We start from the raw sequence: 22,900 nt of genomic DNA, 5'->3' as shown, positions 1-22,900 counted from the left end.
ACAGAATTTACAATTTTAAATGTAATATCCAAAATATCTTTTGTGTTTAATCTTTTACTACACAGTACTTATTGGTAGATAATATGGTGGTACGTTAAAAAATCTGGATATTTGTCATCGTTTTTACATAATTAAAACGAAGCCTGATTTATTACCTATCATTGCAGGAGCACCATCAGTAGTAATAGACACAAGTTTAAAAAGCGGAAGTTTGTGTTGTTTCACAAATTCATCAAATGTCGAAAAAATGTCTTCTCCCCTAGTCCTTCCCAATAATGGTATAATTTTCAAAAGTTCTTCTTTACTTGAATAATCTTGAAATACCATGCGAATAAATACCATTAACTGAGCAATATCAGTGGTCGTTTGATTCATCAAATTGTAATGAAAATGCAACACACTGGTGAATGTCTGACATTAACCTGGCCTGGAAACTTTTCTCCGGCAATTTGAAACCTTGTCTGCGGCCTAGAAGTAGTCTCTCTCTAGCGACATCTCGAACCAAGAAGCTCCTTTCTGGAAGCAGGGGAAACTCCTCTCAAGCAACATGGATCCGGTCAGTCTCTCTCTGACGGAAACTCTGGACCGGGCGGCCTCCTCTCTGACAGCAATTCTGGAACTGGGACCCTTCTGCTTGCTTCAGTCCCTTTTTATTAGGCCTCCTCTGAGACCTCGCATGAAGTTTGGCAATCCCCAAAGAATCGGTATGAGTCTTTCATCCTAAGTTTCAAGTTTGGCACACCTTTTGTTCTCCTCCGCTTTCTTTTGATTGTAAGTTGCCGGCCATCGGAAAGTTGTTTGAGCTTTTTCTGACTGACTTCGGAGATGTTTACACTTAGACCCTGCAAGCCTTTCTCCTACATACAAGTTTCAATAACAATCTTTCTAATGCCGCCATGTACAGCTTCGGCGACAAAAACATTGCCTTTATTTTTAACACTCTACATATTCTTATTAAAGCAGTATATAGTTAGCTTCAAAAGAGTTATTTACAAAAACATCTAATACAAACTATATCGAGAAAAAGTTTATTTTTTTACAATATTCACTTGGGACTTAACCTAAGTAAAAAATCGATGTAATGTACTTTGGAATATTTAAGCTACAATCAAGTTTTTACACTTTGCTTATAATCATATTCACTCGGCTCGCTGTTTGACTTCCACTGATCCAAATTAATTCATTTACCTGGACTTATAAGAAAATTACTGATTTGACAATTTTAACAAAAAATAAAATATTATGTTTTCAGTTTTAATTAAATTTGTAAGTAAGGAGGAATACACAAGAGATCGACCAAAAATCTCCGCGATTGATGGGTTGAACACCCCTGGCCTAGGGAATGGAAAAAATCAGTTTATATACCTTTATTGAAGAAAGGCGATGCAAGAGAGTGTGAAAATTACAGAACTATAGTACTGATTTCTCATACAAGTAAAGTCTTGAGATCATTCAAAAAAGACTGGAACCATTCATGAAGAGAGAAATGCCAGATGAACAGGCAGGATTTCAAAAAGGCAGAGGAATAAGAGATTAAATTGCCAATGTGAGATGGATAATAGAGCACAGGAATATCAAAAGAATGTCTATCTTTGTTTCCTTGACATTAGCAAGGCTTTTGACTGTAGATCATGTGAAACTGTGGAATGTGTTAAGAACAATGGGAATACCAGAACATTTCATTTTCCTTCTGAGGAATTTTTATTATGAACAAGAACCTACTGTCCGAACAGATCTTGGAGAAACTGAGTATTTCACAATAGGTAAAGGGGTGCTACAAGGATGCATTTTATCTCCATACCTGTTTAACTTGTACAGCAAATACATTTTAAGAAAAGCAGTGCTGGAGGAGTCTTCAGTTGGAATTAAAATTGGGAGAAGAAATATTAATGATTTGAGGTATTCAGATGATACTTGCTAGCAGAATGCAAAGAAGATTTGGAGGAACTTATAATGAAAGAAGAAAGTCTGAAAACAAACCCCCAACTCAACATCAGCAGAGTTAAAGATTGGGACTATCAACGTAAGAAGTCTGAATGGCAAAGAAATGGAGCTAGCTGAGGATTTCGATAAGTACCAGATCGACATAATAGGGGTGACTGAAACAAAAAAAGACAAAAACTGATCCTTCTGAGCAATAAATACAAAATGTTATATTTTGTATTTATTATAAAAGGAGTAGCCATAGTATTCAACACAAAATACGAGGCTAATCTTCTTGAATGGCAGTCAGTCTCAAGTAGAGTAATGTGGGCAAATATGAGAATGGGGAACTGGACAATGAGACTTATTTGTGCCTATGGTCCCACAGAAGGTTCTATTAAGGTAGAAGTGGTGGAATTTTTTGAGGCTCTAGAGAAAGCTACGGACACAATGAAAAAGGAAAAGTTGGTCCTTGTTGGGGATCTAAATAGCAGAGTAGGAAATGATTGTGAGACCTACAAAAATATTTTGGGAAAATTTGGAGAAAAGTGCAAAGCTAATAATAATGGCAAATATCTGTTGGATTTCTGCTCAGGACTGGTTATTACTAACACAATGTTCCAACATAAAAATGTGCACAAATTCACATGGAGAGAAGAGGCTAGGAATAACAAAAAGTCTCATTGACTATGTTATTGTTGATAGTGATGTTTTCTCCCTGGTGCAAGACAGCAGAGTGTACAGAGGATTTGAAATTGGAAGTGATCACTATTTAGTGTTGAGCATGATAAAATTGAATTTCATATTGAAAAGAATAACACGTAAGAAAGTTTTAAAGCGAATAAAAGTTGAGCAGCTCTTAGATGTGAACTGTAGACTAAAATACACAAATATTATTGAAGAAAAAATGAAAGAGTTTGAGAACAGGAATCAAACCTTGAAGTTTCAGTGGCAAGCCTTGAAGAACGCCCTGATTGACTCAGCTAGAGAGGCATCTGGTGAAGTTGTCTGTAAGGATAGAAAAATCAGAACTCCATGGTGGACACAGGAAGTTAAAGAGGCAGTGAAGGAAAAGAAGAAAGCATATCAAAAGTTCCTGGCAAATAAGTCAGCTTGTGCTCTTAGAGAATATAGAGACAAATGCAAGAATGCTAAACACTGTGTAAAACTAGCTAAACAAAAGTCATGGGAGGACTTTGGCAAGAATATAGAAAATAAATATCAAGAAGGTGGCAAAATATTCTGGAGGTTGTTGAAGAAGCTTAGGAATGGAGGAAAGAGTGCTGTAAAAGGAGTTAGAGATGATAAAGGTGACATGAAAACGGGAGAAAAAGATATCCTTGAAGTATGGAGTAATTACTTTGAAAAACTGCTAAATAAAACAAGCAGTGATGACAGCACAGTGGTAAACACTGCCCAGCCATTCAGTCAGGAATACATAACCATACTTGAAGTAGAAAAAGCCATCAAAGGCTTGAATTGTGGAAAGGCACAGGAGTACATGATATTCGACCAGAAATGCTGAAGTATGGTGGTATAAGAGTTTTACAGTGGCTGCATTGCATAGTTCAGAAAGCCTGGACAGAGGGACGAATTCCTGATGATTGGTGTAGAGCTCTCATAGTACCCATATATAAAAAGGGAAATAAAACTGAATGTGAGAATTAAAGAGGTATTTCCCTACTGAATGTTCCTGGCAAGATCTATGCAAGTATACTTGAGAAACGGTTGAGAAGAATTGTGGAAGATAAGATTGGTGAAGAACAAGCTGGATTCAGGCCAAATAGAGGCTGTCAGGATCAGATCTTCACTTTACGACAAATAGTCGAGAAAGCATGGGAATATAACAAAGATCTGTATTTAAGTTTTGTCGATTTGGAAAAGCATATGACAAGGTGCCAAGAGAGAAGTTATTCAATACACTGCAGTTATATGGTGAGAATGGGGCATTATATCAAGCAATACTTAGTCTTTATTTGAGTTGTAAATCAGCAGTTAGAATTGAAGGAAGTACAGGAAGATGGTTTAATGTTAAATCTGGTGTGAGACAAGGATGTACATTATCCCGTCTGTTATTCATCATCTATATGGATCACATTATGAAGGAAAGTGGTATTAAACATGATATCAAAATTGGAGATGTTAATGTCAGTTCTTTGCTTTATGCGGATGATGTTATACTTCTAAATAAATCTGCTACAAGTCTGCAAGACTCCCTGACTAAATTCAATAACTGTTGTAATAGATATGATATGAAGATCAGCAATAAAAAGACAAAGGCAATGAAAATAGGCAGAATCATTGAAAATGTCAACTGTGTTGTGAATGAGGAACCTGTGGAACAAGTAAAACATTTCAGCTACTTAGGCACGATTTTTTACTGAAGATGGTCAATTAAATATCGAAATAGACAACAGAATCAGCAAAGCTGGTATGGTAGGAAGTCAATTGAATAAATTCATATGGAATAAGAGAGAAATTAGTCGGAACACTAAATTAGCTGTATACAAGACAGTGTTTAAACCAGTTTTAACCTATGGATCTGAGAGCTGGGTCAAAAGTAAAACACTTGACCAAAGATTAGAGACAGCAGATATGAGAGTCCTGAGAAAGATTATAGGAGTGAACAGATAGCATCAATGGCAATATCATATTAAAAAACGAGGATATTAGGAAAGAACTTGACATTGTCAGCATCCAGGAATGCGTTAGCAGAGCTAATCTCAGGTGGTATGGTCACCTAAACAGAATGGGCGAAGAAAGATTAACAAAACAAGTGTTCTCTGCCAGGTTGGCAGCAAAACGATCCAGAGCTAGACCAAGTTATAGGTGGATTGATACGGTACAAAGTGCCTTAGACGATAGAAATATAAGATCTGATAATGTTGGAGTCTTGAAAAGTAACAGACTGATTTGGAAGAAAATTGTAGATAGGAAGTTAGTAATAATGTAATTTTTTTCATGTAGTAGGGGTGTACAGGATATGTACTATCATATCCTGTACACCCCTTAAAGGTACATGACAGGAATTTGATGATGATGAGGATCCCGAATTGATAAAGATTGTTATTGTACTGAAGAAGTTAGAAGATTTCTCGGAAAGAAAGCAATGACAAATTTAAGCAAGATCTTAAATTTGTCATTGATAAAGATATTAGCCTCGCAACAAAAATCAGAATTGTGAAAGCAATGGTATTCCTTGTAGTACTATATGGATGGGAAAGTTGGACCCTGAGAAAGAGGGAAAGAAGGAAGATAAATATTTATTGTCTGAAATATTGCCAGAGGAAAAAGCTACTTGCCTGTGCCAGAGATAAAGTAATTCTATCAAGTAGCCCTGGAACCAGTCAAAGAAAGGCTTAGAAAAAGTTCCTTAGTTGGTGACAATCTAATTTCAAATGCTCTTTTTTTGGACAGCCTATGGAAAATATATGAATTCAGCATTGCTTTTATCTCAGCATTTTCTTTGGTCTCTCAGTGATGATGTGAGACCTCAATGAAGTTCAGCTGGTCTGGGTAGCGACCATTCCCTATAATGCAGTATACTTGTCTGAAAGGAAGTGTGGCAGTTGATATGAAGTCATCAGCTTTTCTATATGAATAGCCTAGTTGTAAAGATATTTCACACACAAACTTTGTTTGCTTATGCCTTGGTTTAAAGCAAGGATAAAATGTCTAGAATATATTCATGAAAAACAATAACGCATCTTGTCTAGTATAATTTAAATTAAGTTTTATGATGAATATGTTATGTCAGATTTTATTATAATAATACAACACTTAGCCTATTATTAACTTCATTTATTTATTATTGTTATTAAACCTTTAAGGAGTCGAGGACTCATTGAGGGAGGCCATATATCAGCCACACCCCAGCTGTCATACCTTCTCTTAAACTCATTCACACTAGATGCACTCACTGCTTCAATGGTGATCCAATCTAGTTCTCACCGCTTTCTTAATTGCACACAGACTTAACTTCCTTGGATGCCCCCCTTGTCCTCTCCTCCCTTCCATATAATGAAATATTTTATCAAAAGATATCCTATAATATCCTCTCAATAGACTTCTATCATATCATCCATCTTTCTCCTATCTACTAGTGTCTGCAATCCAAATACTCTCAGTCTGTCCTCATAATGTACGTTCCTAGCCTGTGCAGCTAATTTCTTTTCATACTCCAACTTAACTTTCCCCACAAGTATTTTGGGGAAAGTTAATTATTTTAACAAATTTAAATTTTTAATTTTTCTGCTCTGCTTTATATATTTCCTAATTTATCTCACTCTTGTTCTCACAATATTCTACCACATTATCTTCTTCTTTTGGATCTCTTGATTAATAAGATTATACATCCATTTCATTCCCCCCCCCCCCCCCATTTGTTCTTCAAACTCTAGGGACACATTCAGATTATGCATTGTTTAAAATTTTCAGATTTGTAGTTCAGCATGTAATCTGTTCTGATTGGAACATCCATATAGTTGGCTACTTCCCAGTTCAGTGCAGCATCATCACTGCCACCAACTGGTGGCAAAACAGCTACATTCTTAACTGAGATACCTTCTGATGCTGTGATAAAATCTAACACTTTGTCCTTGAGTTACTTTTATGTGCTGTTTGAGAAAGTTTTTTTTTCTCACAACAGCTCAATAAATTATGTATTCAATTTTTTAATGTGCCGATTACAAATATTGTCAGCAGAAATCATGTGTAATCTGCTTATTATTTGCACGATTGATTTTTGGCATTGGACAACCAACATATAAAAACAGTGTTGATTGATTAATACATATGAGAAATATTACTTGTGTACATAAGTAATATTTTTCAAATCAGAAGACAGCTTATTATCAACTGCTCAGAGTATCTTTGTTAATGTATATACCAAAAGATTTTTTTGCTTATTTTTTCTTTATTTAAAACATTAAAAATGTTTATTTTATAATAAACATTTTTAATGTAATTAAAAATGTTTATTTTTAAATTAATTTATAAATTAAAAGTCATGTAATTAAAACAACTGAGCATACATTTAAATATTTCATTTCTTTATAGTGGGCAGATGCTAGTCAAACAACTTCTGTAATTCTTCTTATTAGTTCCTTTGTATTAGCATGGTCAGAAGCATGGTATCTAGATTTCAAAGTTTTAGCTAATGAGACTAGAGCCTCTGCTCTGTTAGGTAAGTAAAAAAAAAAAAAGGGGGGGGGGTGATGAGTTATGGCACCAAGTGTGTGTGTGTGTGTGTAAGAGAGAGAAGAAATGAGTCACCCAGAAATTTTTAGAAGTTATCTTTATATTGTGTTTTCATTTCTTTTTGAATCATAATAAATGTTTACTGAATTAAAGAGCTTATTTTTGCAGTTAAAATATTAAAGAAATCACATGTGTTTCAAGTGTGACTTTTAGATGTTTAGACATCTTTTTATATTTGTTCTGTTCATCCATTCAGTGTGGGACAAGTTATACTTCTGTTGAAAGTAGAATTAATTTTATTAAAATTACAAGTTTAATAAAATTGGAATTCAATTTTTGTTTAAATTGCTAATTTACAGGAATACAATTAAATCACAATATAAATTAACAGTTTTTGAAAAGACACAAAATAATTATATCTGCTAAACAATTTAATACAAGTTGGTATTTAGGATCTCTTAACATATGTTATGATCTTCATTTTGGTTTATATCAAACCATTTGCAGGATAAAATTAGGCAAAGCATTTTGAATGATCTAAATAAGTATTACACTCTAGTTGGATGGAATTTAATTAAATTTGATACTTCGAATATCTATGTCATATTTCATTTGAATTAAGCTATTTTTTTTTCCAAAATTAGGTAAAACATTTCCATGTGATACTTAAATGAATGCACTGTCTGAATAACCAAAGACTAAAATGGTCTCCAAGTTCAGTTGTGAAGCATTTGTAAAGTGTCTTGATATTGAATATCTCAAATGTAATTCGAACTGATTCTCATATTGATCTTTTTGCTTTAAATAAATTGTGTGCTTTCTGTATCCACTGAATGCATTATAAACAGCTGTTATATGTATTTTCTGGAACTGAAAATTTAAACGAGGAAGTTAGGGCAAATGTATTTAGTTAGCAGCTATGTTTAGTGCTATAATAAATCTGTTTGGCTTGCATGCATGCAGCATAGTCTGTGGGAGGGGAGCTACTTGTTTTTCTTGGTTCTGCAGTATAGCATCTGTTGAGGTTGGAATGTCTTTCACAGTATAGGAACATAAAAATATCCATTCTTTGGAAAAAGAATGTATAAAAAGAAAGAACATATCCATTTTTTAAAAATTTATCTTCCTAAATAAAAATTAATACTTCTATGTATTATAAGAAATGGTTGATCTACAACAAAATACTAGCATATGTGAGATATCTATTATTGATAAGACAGGAGTTGATTATAAAAAAATTTTTAAAAAAGTAATGAAAATAGGATTTGCAAAAGAGTGGATATTTCCGATGATGATCAGAAATTATGTATCCCATTACTGAAAACAAACAAAAGTAAAAGGAAATTCTTAGAAAACCAAGTGAAATATGTAAAACAGAGAAAAAATGCACATAGCAAGCACAACAAATTTTATAAGATGATTTGCTGCTTTATCAACATGTATTCCTGCCACATTATTATTAGTTATTTACTGAACTACCAAATGTATACAGTAGCTGTTTATTTTGGTTAGTTATTTATACTTGCAAACAAATCTCTTTCCCCCTTTCCTTGTGAGTTTTTCTTTTTTTTTAATTATGCCATCATAAAGTCTGTCCATGTCTAGAATTTATAGGATCACATGCTATTCACTCCACCCAGTGACTTAGATATATGATATCACAACAGTTAATTATTAATAATTGGCTTGCTAGTAATGAAAGTTTTTCTACTCACACTTGTTCTTTCCTTTATATTTTCCATTCTCACATGGCTTATTAATGATGATTCACATATTTAGACCTTTGAGTATTTCAAATATCCAACCAAATATAGCATTTTCTCTTTTTTTACTCAGAGTAAATATGTGAAATCCCCCCCCGACACACACATGCAGATTTGTTTACAATTAATAAACCATGATATGTAGCATGTCTGAACAAACACAAAATATCTGTGGCACACATTGTTTTCTCTCGCTCTGTCAGATAGGATGACAGCGAGTGAGAGTGATGATCACCCTGATGTTGAACATTAAGAGGGGGGGGGGGGGAGTGATTTTCCCATTCTTCAGTCCAAAATACAATCCTATTCAGAACCTCTTCTAATTTCATATCAGAATTTCATGACATTGCCTCTTCCTAATTTAGCATCAGTAACCATTTGAATATCTCCTCTGAAACTTTGATTTGTAATCCTCATTATATAAATTAAACAAGTAATCCCAGAACAGAAACCCATGATTGCCCCTCCTCCTCCCCCTCATACATACATACATACAGTTTGCTGCTAGCTCTTATCACTGAACATCCTTGTAGCCATGCTACCAGCTGATTATCCGTCCTCAGTTTGGCATGCAGTATTTTATCCAATATTTTTAACAACATCCAAAAAAAATTGCCATATATGCATTTCCTTTGGCCAAATGCATATATGGCAATCCTATTATAATGAAAATAGGATTTTCATTATAATAGGATTGTCATCCTATTATAAAATGTAACTAAGTTATTGAAGCAAGTCTTCCCTTTAACAAAGCCATGCTGCTCTCTCAGGAGATTTTTGTCCTCATCAGTCTAGGTTTCTGTTCTAACTCTAAACAGCCTGTAACACTTTCACACTACACCTGATAAAAACACACACAACACAAACTCGCACTGGCCTATGACTTGGATTCTTCCTTGTCCGGTAGCATTATTTTCCACTCTTTTGGGACTGTTCTGTTGTTAATCTTATTAAACAACTCAAAGGCACTTCTTGTCAATGTGCAATATATATCCTCTTGCAGTCAAGTCTCTCTACCTTCTAGATATAACCTGTTTCCACAAATGGGGCTGAGAGCATTGTAAGCATCCACCATAATTCATTTCTCACATTTGCCAATTCATTTCTAATATCTTGATGTCCATATCTTTCAAGCCAGCTTCACTACTGTTCTGTCTTCATTTCCCTACCATTCTGCTGTTTTTCACATATTCCTCTTTCTTACCATTCTTTACCTTGTCATTTACTGGTATTTATGCCATGTATTTTCTGTCTCATTTTTGTTTTACTCATGAGCTTACATCATACTGTTAGTGACTTCTTTCAGAGAATCACTTGCTACTCACTCATTGTTCTCTCATTATCTTTTTTTAGCTGTCAGATGAGCATTCATTCCCCTCATTGTATTCTCACTACTTTTCAACCTCCGTCACTGATACATTACTGTCCATCAAGTCATGCTTTCCATGCACTCTCCTTCCACCTGTTTAAAAATACGCAACTCTCTGCTTAATCTAATGAATATATACGTTTCACAAAACAACCAAAGTCAAAGTGTCAGAGACAGAGCAGCTGGCATCTTGCTTTCCCATGCCAGTCTGTATGTGTGGCTCCACCTCTGAATAGTTTAGAACAAAATCTGAAACAAACACATACACTGCAAGCACATTACTTCTATACCAGCTCACAGGTAATTAGTCAAAAAGCTGTCTGAATAGGCAGCCTTAGCAAATTGATCATAAGAATAAGGGTATATTAATTTATAATTAAAATACCTTCCTAAATCAGAGAACTGGCATGGTCACAAAGTATTGTTTAATGAAATGCAAAGATTTCTACTTAGTTGTTCAGATTTCTGTTGCCAGCTGGCCTTCCAAGACTACCAAGATATTTTTCTTAATAATGATCAATATTGTTGTTGGTCTGACCACATGAAAGAAAGAGCAGACATGGTAGCTAAGCTACAGAGGAATTCCAGAAACCATCTTTGTTTCTGTGGCTGCTTAGTGAAATTTCAGAATATAAACATTATCAATTATATGAAGAGCCAAAGGCTTCAATTCGGTGACATATAAACTTATTTAAGTTAAGGGATATTGCATTCCATATTGTTTCATAGCCGAATAAGAAACTCAGAGTTTCATGCCGAATATAGTAAATATATAAAGTTCGGCGAGTCCCAGCATAAGCAAATACCTGGATAGTGTTACAACTGACCCTTTAGGGAGTGCAACACTGAGGCAACTCATGGTAAGGGTGGAGCAAGCTCTGATCACTGTTCTTGATATTTCCCCATAATGTGAAACCCAGCTCCTAGGAACTGTATTACTGTTCTACATTATGAGTGAGAGAAGTCACTACCCAGACCAGTTTCAACCTTTATTGAGGTCTCATCAGTGAGTAGGTAGACCTAGAAATACCAAGTTTGTAGCAAACAGAACTTACATATACCCTACTATGAGAATTGCCAAGAAGGTGTCCTAATAAATTATTAATTATATGAAGAGCCAAAGGCTTCAATTCGAATAATGATCGGAGCTTGCTCCACCCTTACCGTGAGTTGCCTCAGTGTTGCACTCCCTAAAGGGTCAGTTGTAACACTATCCAGGTATTTGCTTACACTTGGACTCGCTGAACTTTATATATTTGCTATATTCGGCTATGAAACAATATGGGATGTAATATCCTTTAACTTAAATAAACATTATCTTTTAGTATCAAGTATTTTTGTCTTAGCACATGTAAATCTATGCATGCGTGTGCACACACACACATGCGCAATGTATAGTGTTTCATCATAGATTGAATTGTTTTGTGGTATCTGTTGAATGTACATTTATGTTGGTAGGTCTACCAACATATATGCAGGGATGCTCTATTCCATTATGCACTGTTTTATGTTTAAATTTAGCTGGTAGTAAGTACATTTTTTTTTCCAATGTTGAATCTGCATGTTCTTAATAAATTATTTTTATATTGTAGCTCGTCGGCATGATGATTATATGCCAATCCATGGGCCTCCTCCTAATATATCTCGATCTCAGAGTGATGATGGCAGTGCATTTTATTCACCTCCTGGTAAGTTTAATATTTATTATATGTGTATCCCTTGTTAGCATTGTCTAGTTTAGCTTTTCTAGGCTCTATCATAATATCTATATCACAGGAGTGTTTTGTAAACATTTTGACAATCTCCTCTTGAGTTTATAGAGCATAAATTATAATGAGTAGGTATCAGTATCGTATGATCCAAGAACAACCCTAGAGATGAAGCAATTTTTTTTAAAAAAAATCCACAATGCACTTCAGGTCTCCAATAAATAGTTCAGTGGTTTCATATGGTTGAAGAATATCATCTGTCACCTAAAGACATTCACAAGCATCCAGGTCACAGGGCAATTCAAACCCACAGATTGTAGCAGAGATTGTCTACTTAGTCAGCTAGGCTGTTTTAGAGACACGTTATGTTATGATTTTTCTCTCTCTCTCTCTAGCAAGGCATTGGAACCTTATGCCATCCTTTGTTAGATCATGTGACTGAAGAGGCTGAGATGCGCACAAGTGGTTAAGCCTGCAATAGTAAGGTGATCATTATCAAGAAAAACAGAGCATTAATGCAGTTGCGAACGGCAACTGATTATGAATAAGTGAAATTTGAGTGGATGCATTAATTTATTATAAACTAAACCAAAATCTGTGCATTACATATATTAGTACTTTGTGACTGTGCCAGTTTTCTGATACAGGATTTACACCAAGTCCTTGTTTCACTCTCATATAACTAGTGCATTGAATATTTAACACAAATAACATAGATTGCAGTTGGGTCAAAGCAAGATAACTGGGAGAAAACCTCCATATAGCCTTTTAAAGAATGTGGAGAAATAACCAAGGTTTCTGATATAATGTCTAGTCTCACTTTCTTGGTGTACCCTGTTAATAGGTATCTGCCTATACTGGCAGTTAGTCAATCAAATTGTATTCTTATTGAATTAAATCAAAACAAAATGATGGAATTTCATAATTCCATCGTTTTGTTTTGGACATTACCTGGGCCTTACTGTTTTTATCAGAGAACTAGGCAAAAGCAGTGAAAAAATCAGCTCCTGGAACAAACTCAAACTCAACATCAACAGAATTCAAGATGCGCACCAGCAGTATAATAAGCATCAAAAGAAAAAAGTAGAACTGACAGATTAATTAGAGAAGTACCAGGTTGATATAATTGGTGTTACTGAAACAAGACAAAACAGGTGCAATTCTTCTAAAGAATAAAGACCAAATCTTGTAATCAGGAATAGGAAAAGTATGTGCAGTATTCGACACAAAACAAGGATAATCTTTTTGATGGCAGGCAGTATCAAGTGAAGTGATGTGGGCAAGCATGAAAATGTAGAATTGGACAGTGAGTCATGTTTGTGCCTATGGACCCAATATTCTAAAAGAAGTGGAGGAATTTTTGAGTCATTAGAGAAGGCAGCAGACACAAAGAGAAGTCCCTTTCCTTTTCTTTGTTTCCTGCTCTTCTGTGAAGATCTCCAAACATATAGAAATGTTCTAGGAACTTTTGGAGAAAAGGGCAAAGTTAGTACAGGTAGTCGTCGACTTACGACCATGTTAGGTTCCGACCGACTGACCGGTCATAAAGCGATCTGGACGTAAGCCGGAGCAGTTTAGGTAAATCAGACACTGTGTACAACACAATTAGTTTACTATTTACAAAAATAAAAAATACTGTATAAAACCATTATACAGTAAATTACTGTGTAAATACTGTATAAAACCTAAAAAATGTTTTATCTTAAAGAACTAAACAAAACATACGTAGAAAATAGATAAGAAATATTTTACTGACCACTCATGCTTGGCTGCGGGTCATCAATGCCGCCACTTGATGTAGTGGGAGTTGTTTTTCTCATAAACTTGATGATTTTTGTATGAATTGTTTGTTTCCTTTTCTTCTTATAAATTTCAAGGTATGGCCAAAAAGCACCTTGCACCATTCGTTCAATCCCTGCAAATTGTTCAATGTTTGGGTCTATTTCCTCAAAATGTGTAAGTTTATTTAGTAGAGAAAAACCTTCAGATAACCCTCTAGTGATGAATTTTCTTTCTGGTTCTTCCATCCCTTCCTCTTCAGCCATTCTTTCTTCTTTCAAAGCGATAAGTTCTTCATTCGTAAGTTCTCCAGATTCTTGCTCTAGCAGCTCCTCAACATCTTCCACTTCAATGTCTAAAGAAAGTCCTTTTGCCAGTGTTACAATATTTTCCATAACCATTTCAAGTTCATGTTCACTATCAAATTCATTATTAACAAAATGCTGGACATGGTTTTTCCAGATTCCATTCATGCATTTCTTTGTCACAGCCTCCCACGTGGCCGCAATATTTTTGATGCATTTATAAATATCGTACTGTTTCCAAAACTCTCGCAAAGATTGTTCTGGGTCGGCATCTGTTGCGGCTATAGCTTTGCCTAAAGCGGTTCGAAAGTGTGTCTTAAATGTGACAATCGCCCCTTGGTTCATAGGCTGAATGAGTGGAGTTTTATTTGGCAGCAAATAAAAAACTTTTACATCTGGATGGAGGTGGTCTAAGTAAGGTGGATGGCCAGGTGCATTATCTAAGATTAATACAATTTTGAAAGGGATTTCTTTCTTGAAGCAATATTCACGAACTTGAGGTACAAAACAATTTAGAAACCAGTCTTCAAACAATGTTTGAGCCATCCAGGCTTTTCGGTTTGAATGGAAGTATACAGGCAGAGTGTGCTTGTTTACATCCTTGAATGCACAGGGATTTTCATAATGATAAATTAAAAAAGGCTTCAATTTAAAACCTGGGATGTTCCCACCAAGGAGCAAAGTCAGCCTATCTTTAAGGCACTTTACTCTACCTTAAAATCAGGTGCTTTTGGCTTCTTGGTGAATGTAAGTGCGTTCTGGCATCCTTTTCCACAACAATTCAGTCTCATTCATGTTGAAAAGCTTCTCTGGCTGATACCCTCCTTCCGTAATTATTTCATCCAGACTTTTAACAAACTCTTGAGCTCCTTCCACATCTGCACTTGCTGATTCTCGAGTGACTCGAACCCTATGAAGGTTGAATCTTCTTTTGAACCATCCTATACTTGCTATAAATGTCTGAGTGTAATCTTTTCTGGCGCATTCCTTCAGCATTTCAAAATCGTCGATACTAGAATGAGATAACTTAAAATCACGTGCGATCGCGTTCACCTTCTTTCCTTCTTCATACTGCTTGGTCACAATCAATGGCCTTTTTTGCTTTCTTGACAGGTCTAGGTGTAGACAAAGGCACTTTCCTCTTGGTTGACATGTTTAGGAGTTTTAAAAAAATGCTAATTGTAACACAAATTATAACTGAATCAAAAATAGTGAATGTAATATGTATGCAAACAGAGATTGAGACGCATGAATTGCGCCAAACACGCTACTGGGCGGCTGATGCTACACGCACAACTGTTCCCATTAGGCTTCAGGGACCACACGGATATGGCATGTGAGTGTAGCAGAAAAATCTGTTACAGTAGTTCTTACTGAAACGTGGTGCGAGATGCAGTAGCAGTCATAAGTCGTAAAGCGCATAGGTCGTAAGTCGACGACTACCTGTATTAATAAGTACGTGCTGGATTTCTGTACAAGACATAGACTAGTAATTACCAGCACCATGTTCCAGTATAAGATGTGCAAAAATTCACATAGAGTACATGGCAAGAAACCTTATTGACTATATTGATAGCTTCAAACTGGTTCAAGATACAAGGGTACCTATGGGATTTGAAATGGGAAGTGATATCTCCGTTTAGTTTTGAGCACAATAAAAAGGAGTATCATGTTGAAAAGAAAAGTATAAAAGAAAATTTTAACAAGATTCAAAGTTGTTTAGCTTTCATAGGTAAACTGTAGATTCAAATATACAAATCATGTTCAGAAAAAAAAATTAATCTTTGAATAGAAGAATTCAGATCTTAGAGACTTGCTCTGAAGAAAATACAGTATCTGGTAAGATAGTTCCATTACATAAAGGTGGCTCCAAAACAGAAGTAGCAAATTACAGACCAATTGGTATCTCTGGAGTGGTGGTTCAAGTATTGGAAAAGTTGGTTAAAAGTAAAATTCAGGAATGGGTGGATAGGAATATGATACTTTACAGGGGCAGCATGGCTTTGTAAAAGGTGGGTCCTACTCAGTAATTTATTCACCTTTTATAATAAGGTGACAGCAGAATTGGATACAGGAAATGGCTACACCATGATACCACTGAATTTTGAAAAGGCATTCGACAGAATACTGCATAGAAAACTATTATATAAGTTGGAGTGAATGGATATGAGGCTGGTGGCATGAACACAGAGGTGGCTGATAGATAGACATCAGAGAAGCAGTGTTATGGGGAGAGTGGAATCAACATTAATGGGGGAGCTAGTGGAGTGCCCCGGGACTCTCTACTAGGACTGCTCTTTAATTTGCATATTAATGACATAGCAGAAGATTGGGGGGGGGGATTCAGTTGTTTGTCAATGATTCAAAATTAGGCAGGGCAATAGTTGACAGAGGTGATGTAGATATCTTACAAGATGATTTAAATAAATTGATAGTTTGGACAAAGCACAATGGTTGTCAATTCACTGTTGTAAAATGTAAGGTAATGAACTTCAGGATGAAAAGATTACATGCTTTATATCATATTGATGGTACTAGTTTACAGGATATTGATAAGGCTAGGGATCTGGGGATGATGGCAGATGGAGATTTGAAATTCAAAAGACATATTGCAAGAGTTGGCAAAATAGCTCAGAGGATTATTTGGATGCTGAAGAGCACACTGACAAGTAAAGATAATGAGGTTTATTATTCTTCTTTAAAAGGCTATTATTCGGCCACATGTTGACTACTGTACAGATTTGGTCACCTGCGTTGCTTGGGAATCAGGAGGTTGTGGAGAGGATTCAGAGACGAGTGACCAAGCTGGTGACAGGTCTGTGGAATGTTCCCTATGAGGATTGAGTTTGTGTGGATAGCAGAGTTTTGTTGACAGGCAGAGGAGAGGGGATATGATAAAAACTTTAAGTTACTAAAGGGATACTATAAGATTGACAGAAGAAATTTTTCAATACATGGGGAGTAAGGGGAAAGCAAAGGGTCACGCTAGGAAGCTGTCTAAGAGTGTGGTTGGTAAGAGTGTGTGGACTAGTTTCTTTTCTTGGAGAGTGGTGAATGAGCAGAATGGGTTGCCAGAGGTGGTTGTGAGCACCCCAACATGAATAGGTTTAAGGAAATGTATGATAGGTAATGAATAGAATGAGTCTCCTGCAATGAGTCTTTTGACTCCATGGAGTGCCCACATAAATAATAACAACATTCCTTGCTCGAACTGAATTGGATGCTGCATGACCATGGGTATGGGCTATGTAAAACCTGCATGCAATCCAACAGATTCCTTTGTATTCACCCAAAGTTACTGTCTGGTGCAGATTTACAGCTTTGTTTATCATTGGACCATTCTTCTTTGCGTACATTCTCCAGTTAGGGTCCTGTGACCTGCTCAGTTACCTCTGAGGAGTATTGTGATATGATAAACAATTTTGTTGTGCCACAGCTTATAGCAGTGCCTGTGCATGGATACAGTTATTTTCATGCAGGATGGGTCCCCTGCACACATTGGTCCATCCATACAGGAGATTCTTCGAGAACATTTCATGGAAGCACAGTGATCAGCTGTGCATTTCTCACTGCCTTGGCCACCTTGTTCACCTGATCTGATCCCCTGTGTTTTCTGGCTCTGGGGATTATTCAAAGACAAGGTTTATTGGGATTATCCTGATAATGTGTCAGCACTGAAAGACAACATGATTCAGTATGTGCACAACATCAGTCCCGATCAGCTGCATTCTGCTGTTGAACACACTGTGCAAAGGATGCAGCTTGTAAATGCATAATGGAAGTGAATAGAAATATGTTATGTTTGTGTCACTTTTCTCCTTCTTACACACACAGAGAAAAATTATACGTCTACATTCGATACATCATTGAGCACTCCAGGTGGCAAATTTTGGAATTGCTTCTGCATGATGCACTATGTATTCTTGCAAAGTTTTGCAGCATTTGGATCACTGGGTGGTGCTCCACAAGGTCTTAAACAGGGATACTTTAATTTTGATCACCCTGTATTTATTGACTCAGCCAAGCAGGTGGTAAAGTTGTAAGAATTTAAACTTCTTGGTAGACTTAGGAAATTAAATACACAGTCATGGAAAAGAAGAAAGTGTATCTAAAGTTTCTATCAAATAAGTCAGCATATGTTTTTGACAGGATTCAGAGAAAAATGGAAGAGAACGAAGCAGCATGTAAACATAGCTAAACAAAAGTCACAAGAAGTGTGCAGTAAGAATACAGAAGGTAAATATCAGGAAGGCTGCAAAATATTCTGTTTTTCATGTTTCCTTTATCATCTCTAATTCTTTTACAGTACTCTTTCCTCTATTCTAAGCTTTCAAAAGGCTTAGAATGGAGGAAAGAGTACTGTAAAAGAATTAGAGATGATAAAGGTAACATGAAAACCAAAGATATTTCAAATGTCTTGGAGTAATATTTTGAAAGATTGCCAATTGAAACAGGGAGTAACAGAACAATGATTAAAAAATATTCAAGAGTAATGCAGCAGGAGTATATATATCAGTACTTAAGGTAGAAAAGCAATCAGAAATGAGCTAAGGTAGCTAGAGTAGATGATATTCGACAAAATGCTCAGATATGGAATTTTAAAAGTTTTACAGCAGCTGCACAGTAGTTGAATTCCTGGATGATTGAATAAGAGCCTTCATATCACCCATGTATTAAAAAAAAAAAAAAAAAAAAAAAAAAAGGAAAATTCTCACATATAGCTGAATGTGAGAATTAAAGAGCAGTCCCTATTGAGTGCTTCTGGCATGGCATGATATACACTTATACAAACATTCCTGAGAAGAGGTTAAGAAAAATTGTGGAAGGGAAATTCGACAAAGGACAGGATAGTTTCTTGTCTAATAGAAGTTATTAGTATCAAATTTTCATTTTAAAGATAAATATTTAAGAGAAATCATGATAATATAACAAGGATCTGCATTTAAGTTTTGTAGATCTGCAAAAGGCATAAGTGTCAAGAGAAAAGCATCTGTTCAAAATGCCACAATTATATGGTGTAAACAAGACACTATTTAAAGTAGTACATAGTCTTTGTGTTTTAAGTCAATTGCTAGTTGTAACATTAAATGGTTTGATACAAAAAATCAAGTATCAGACAAGTATATGCTATTCTAAATAAATCACTTTCTAAATTTTAATAAAAAGTGATGTAATAGGAGTCCGCGCGGTTAGCCTAGTGGTTATTACGCTTCGCAACCATACGCCTGCAGAAGGAGTGTCCTAGGTTCGATTCCCGTCGGTGACGTGAGGAGCTGAAGGATCTTCCTCAGCCACAGCCAAGTTAGCCAGTATTGGGCGTGGACAGCAGGGTTTTTTCCCCAGTTTATTCTGGGGTTTTTCATCCCGCAAAGCAGACAAACTGGCCTTGAGAACTTAACACTACAGGCCATAGGATATACCGGGGTATAGGGCTGACCACCTTATCCTGTAAACGGATTGAGGTCCGATGATCAATGGACCCTCGACACCGCAAGGTAAAAGAGGGTATAAAGAAGATGAGTGATGTAATAAAACAGTTAATTGAAAACTGGAGACCACATATGATGGTTTTGATAAAAGGGAGCGAGCATGTAGCATCAATGGCAGGATCATATTAAAAACTGAGATATTAGAGAAGTTGATATTGCTAGCAATCAGGAATGTGTGTAGCTAATCAGAGATGGTATTGTTACTTAAACAGAATGGGAGATTTAGAAAGGCTTGCAAAAAAAAAAGGGGACATTTAATGTCAAAATGGCACAAAAGAGACCCAGAAAATTACCAAGCTATAGATGGATTGGTGCAGAAGTGCCTTAGAAGACCGAAATATAAAATCTGACAATACTGCAGTCCTGACGAGATGGAATCATTTTGAAGAAAATGTCAGTAGGAAGTTGGTAATAGTTTTATGTCTGCTGGTTGCATTCATTTTCATGAATGAATAAAACCTTGTCTCATTCTCTCCATCTAACTTAACTAAGCAAGTGAAACGTGTGTGAAATCATCCAGCCATAATTAATTCTTGTATAACCAGTATAAATTAGTTTGCTGAAGATGCTAGAAGGATTTGAATAAAACATTATGCAGGCATTTCCATAGTCCAAAGACTTAGCGTGAGAGGCCCACATTAACCATTTTGATACTGTTCATATCGCTCCTTAAAGTCCTTCACCTGTAAAGCAGTAAAAACCACCCCAAGCAAACCATTTCACACTTATTTTTACCGCTCTTCAAGCAAAAAAAAAACAGTTCTTACACCTTTACGTAACACATTTACACAACATCTAAGAACTTGACTCTTGTGTCTTTTTTTATATATATATATATTAGACCCATATATGAGAGAGTGGTTGGTTAACCTAAAGTACATTAGTAATCATGTGGATGGGAAAAAGATTTGAGGAACGAGGAACTTGTTCGCATTAAATGTGAAAATCTGTATGTTGTATTCCTTGGAAAACACATCAGAGGTGAGGCTATTTTGGAATGCATAAAGAATGAAGGAGGAAAAAGTTGTTCTGGGTTTAGAGTTATGCCATTTCTCTATTACTTTCCTGTAACACGTTAGTTGGGTGTGATATCACATTGACATTTCTCATTATCCTATACACTTTGAGTTCCTCTATTTCATATCTCATCTTCATCCTCCTGAAAATGAGTGTGAAGATGAGTGTATAATCATTAGGAAAAGGAAGAATGATCATTCTTCCTTTTATTCATCACATAGCCAAAGAATTTTTTTTTTTTAAATAAAGACAAGCCTTTATAAATTCAAGGAGCTATACAAGCTTGTCCAGAACAGGTTTTACAAACACCCATGCCCCACGATGGGACTCAAACCATGACCTGGTGGATGAAGAGTGAGTGTGCTATCCACTCAGCCAATCATGCCAGCACTTTTGACCTGATTGGCTAATTTTCTGTCAGTCTCAGTTTGCATTAATCATTATGGTAGTTGCCCCTCTTCCATGTGCTTTGTGTTACAAGCTTGCTGAACACGTTTCTCCTTATATACCCTTCATAACATTCTTCTTTTGCAGCTCCTACCTTAATGATGTTACTGATCCATTTAACTCCCCCCCCCCGAGTTATCTTTCTAACTCTAAGTTTATCTGATACTGCTGTCTTCTTAATTTAACCGTTGACTGTTTTTTTTTTCCCCGTGCATTCTGATATTTTTTTCTTGCAATTTCTTAAGTCATATCACCACTTCAAGCTGCCTCCTGAGTTTTTCATAATCACCAGCTTGGCCAAGTGGTTATACTTGCTTTCCAACAGCAGGCTGCTGGTTTGTCATCCACTGTGGGCATGGATGACATCCTAAAGCAGCTTGAAAATAATTCCATGTTTGGTCTCTATTATACAGGGTGTCCCAAAATTCACGCAAGAAATAATTTTGATAGAAAACACAGGTTTTTAATTAAAAATTGTAATTTCTTATTGATTCATAAAGTATACAGTATAGGGTTATGCATGGAATAGCATATCGGGTAAATGGCTTCCACGGCTTTGTTGGCACATATGCACTCTTTTGTCGAAATTTTCCATGACAGTTTTGCATAAATGTGGCTGAATTTCGTTGATACAGCGCTCAATTTCCTCCTTCAAGGCGTGGGTGGTCGTGGGCTTGTTGGCATAAACCTTAGACTTCAAAAAACCCCAAAGAAAAAAAAAAAGAAAGTCCAACAGTGTTAAGTCACATGATCTGGGCGGCCAATTCTGATCACCAAAACGAGAAATTACACGACCAGGAAATGACTCATGCAGTAATTGAATTGTTTCTCAGGCTGTATGGCATGTGACACAGTCTTGTTGAAACCACATGTCGTCCACATCCATATCTTGCAATTTAGACACAAAAAACTGGATTATCATGTCACGATAGCGAGCACCATTAACTGTTATTGCCTTACCAGCTGCATTTTCGAAGAAGAATGGACCGATGATGCCTCTAGCCCAAAATACGCACCAAACAGTGACACGTTGTGGATGCATTTGTTTCTCAACAATCACTCGTGAATTTTCTGAACCCCAAATGCGACAATTTTGTCGATTAACGAAGCCATCAAGATGAGAATGAGCCTCATCGCTGAAGATGATTTTGTTTGAAAAATAAGCATCCACTTGTTGTTGTTCCATAATCCATTCAACGAACTCTCTTCGCTGTGTGTGGTCAGTAGGCTTCAGTTCTTGAGTCAGTTGAACTTTGTAAGCATAAAGATGCAAATCTTTCGTGAGAATACACTGTAGAGAGCTTCTCGAAATGCCCAATTCAAGACCACAGTGCCGAATTGATGTTCCTGGACTCTCAACAACACTCTCACGAACTGCTTTGATGTTTTCTGTTGAACGACTTGTTGAAGGACGGCCAGAGTGTATAAGATCACTAATTGATCCAGTTTCCTTGAATTTTTGAATTAATCTTTTCACAGTTGATGAAGTTAAATCACTATTTCGACCATATTTTGTACGAAAATTGCGAACTGTAGCTGCCAAACCTTTATTATTTTTAAAATATTGCTCAATAATGAAAATGCGTTGTTCTTTCGTGTAGCGCTCCATTTTTAATAACCCTGAACTGTCAGCTGTCGCGCTGTCTTTTTTTTCTCGTTGGCAACACTTTACCGCACAAATGCCGCTAAATTTAAATCTTACGTGAATTTTGGGACACCCTACAGTTGTAGAAAGTTTTTTTTCACTTAATCCTTTATCCAAGTGTAAACATGCAAAGTTTGCATGTGAAGTATCTTCACATGCAAACCTTGAAAATACAGATGTGAAATATCGCCAAATTATACATGGAAAAATAGAACAAGCAACCTTAAAACTGTACATATGGTAGAGAAGATATGT

The 22,900-nt window shown here is 36.0% G+C and overlaps 1 protein-coding gene across 2 annotated transcripts in view; it reads left to right on the top strand.

The window, feature by feature from the left end:
• LOC150098908 (stAR-related lipid transfer protein 3-like) overlaps positions 1-22,900 on the top strand; it is a 201,737-nt gene that overhangs the window by 54,005 nt on the left and 124,832 nt on the right. For both annotated transcript variants that reach the window (XM_090405028.1, XM_090405027.1), the window contains exons 5-6: positions 6,982-7,108; positions 11,847-11,942. In XM_090405028.1, coding sequence (XP_090261154.1) covers positions 6,982-7,108; positions 11,847-11,942 — 223 coding nt within the window. The remainder of the gene's footprint in view (positions 1-6,981; positions 7,109-11,846; positions 11,943-22,900) is intronic.

Source organism: Typopeltis vanoorti, chromosome 15, assembly GCF_054136105.1.
Source record: "Typopeltis vanoorti isolate ZY-2024b chromosome 15, IOZ_Tvanoo_1.0, whole genome shotgun sequence".
NCBI classification, from domain to species: Eukaryota; Metazoa; Arthropoda; class Arachnida; order Uropygi; family Thelyphonidae; genus Typopeltis; species Typopeltis vanoorti.
The sequence above is the reverse complement of the archived record's forward strand: the minus strand, read 5'-3'. Positions and strand labels throughout refer to the sequence as shown.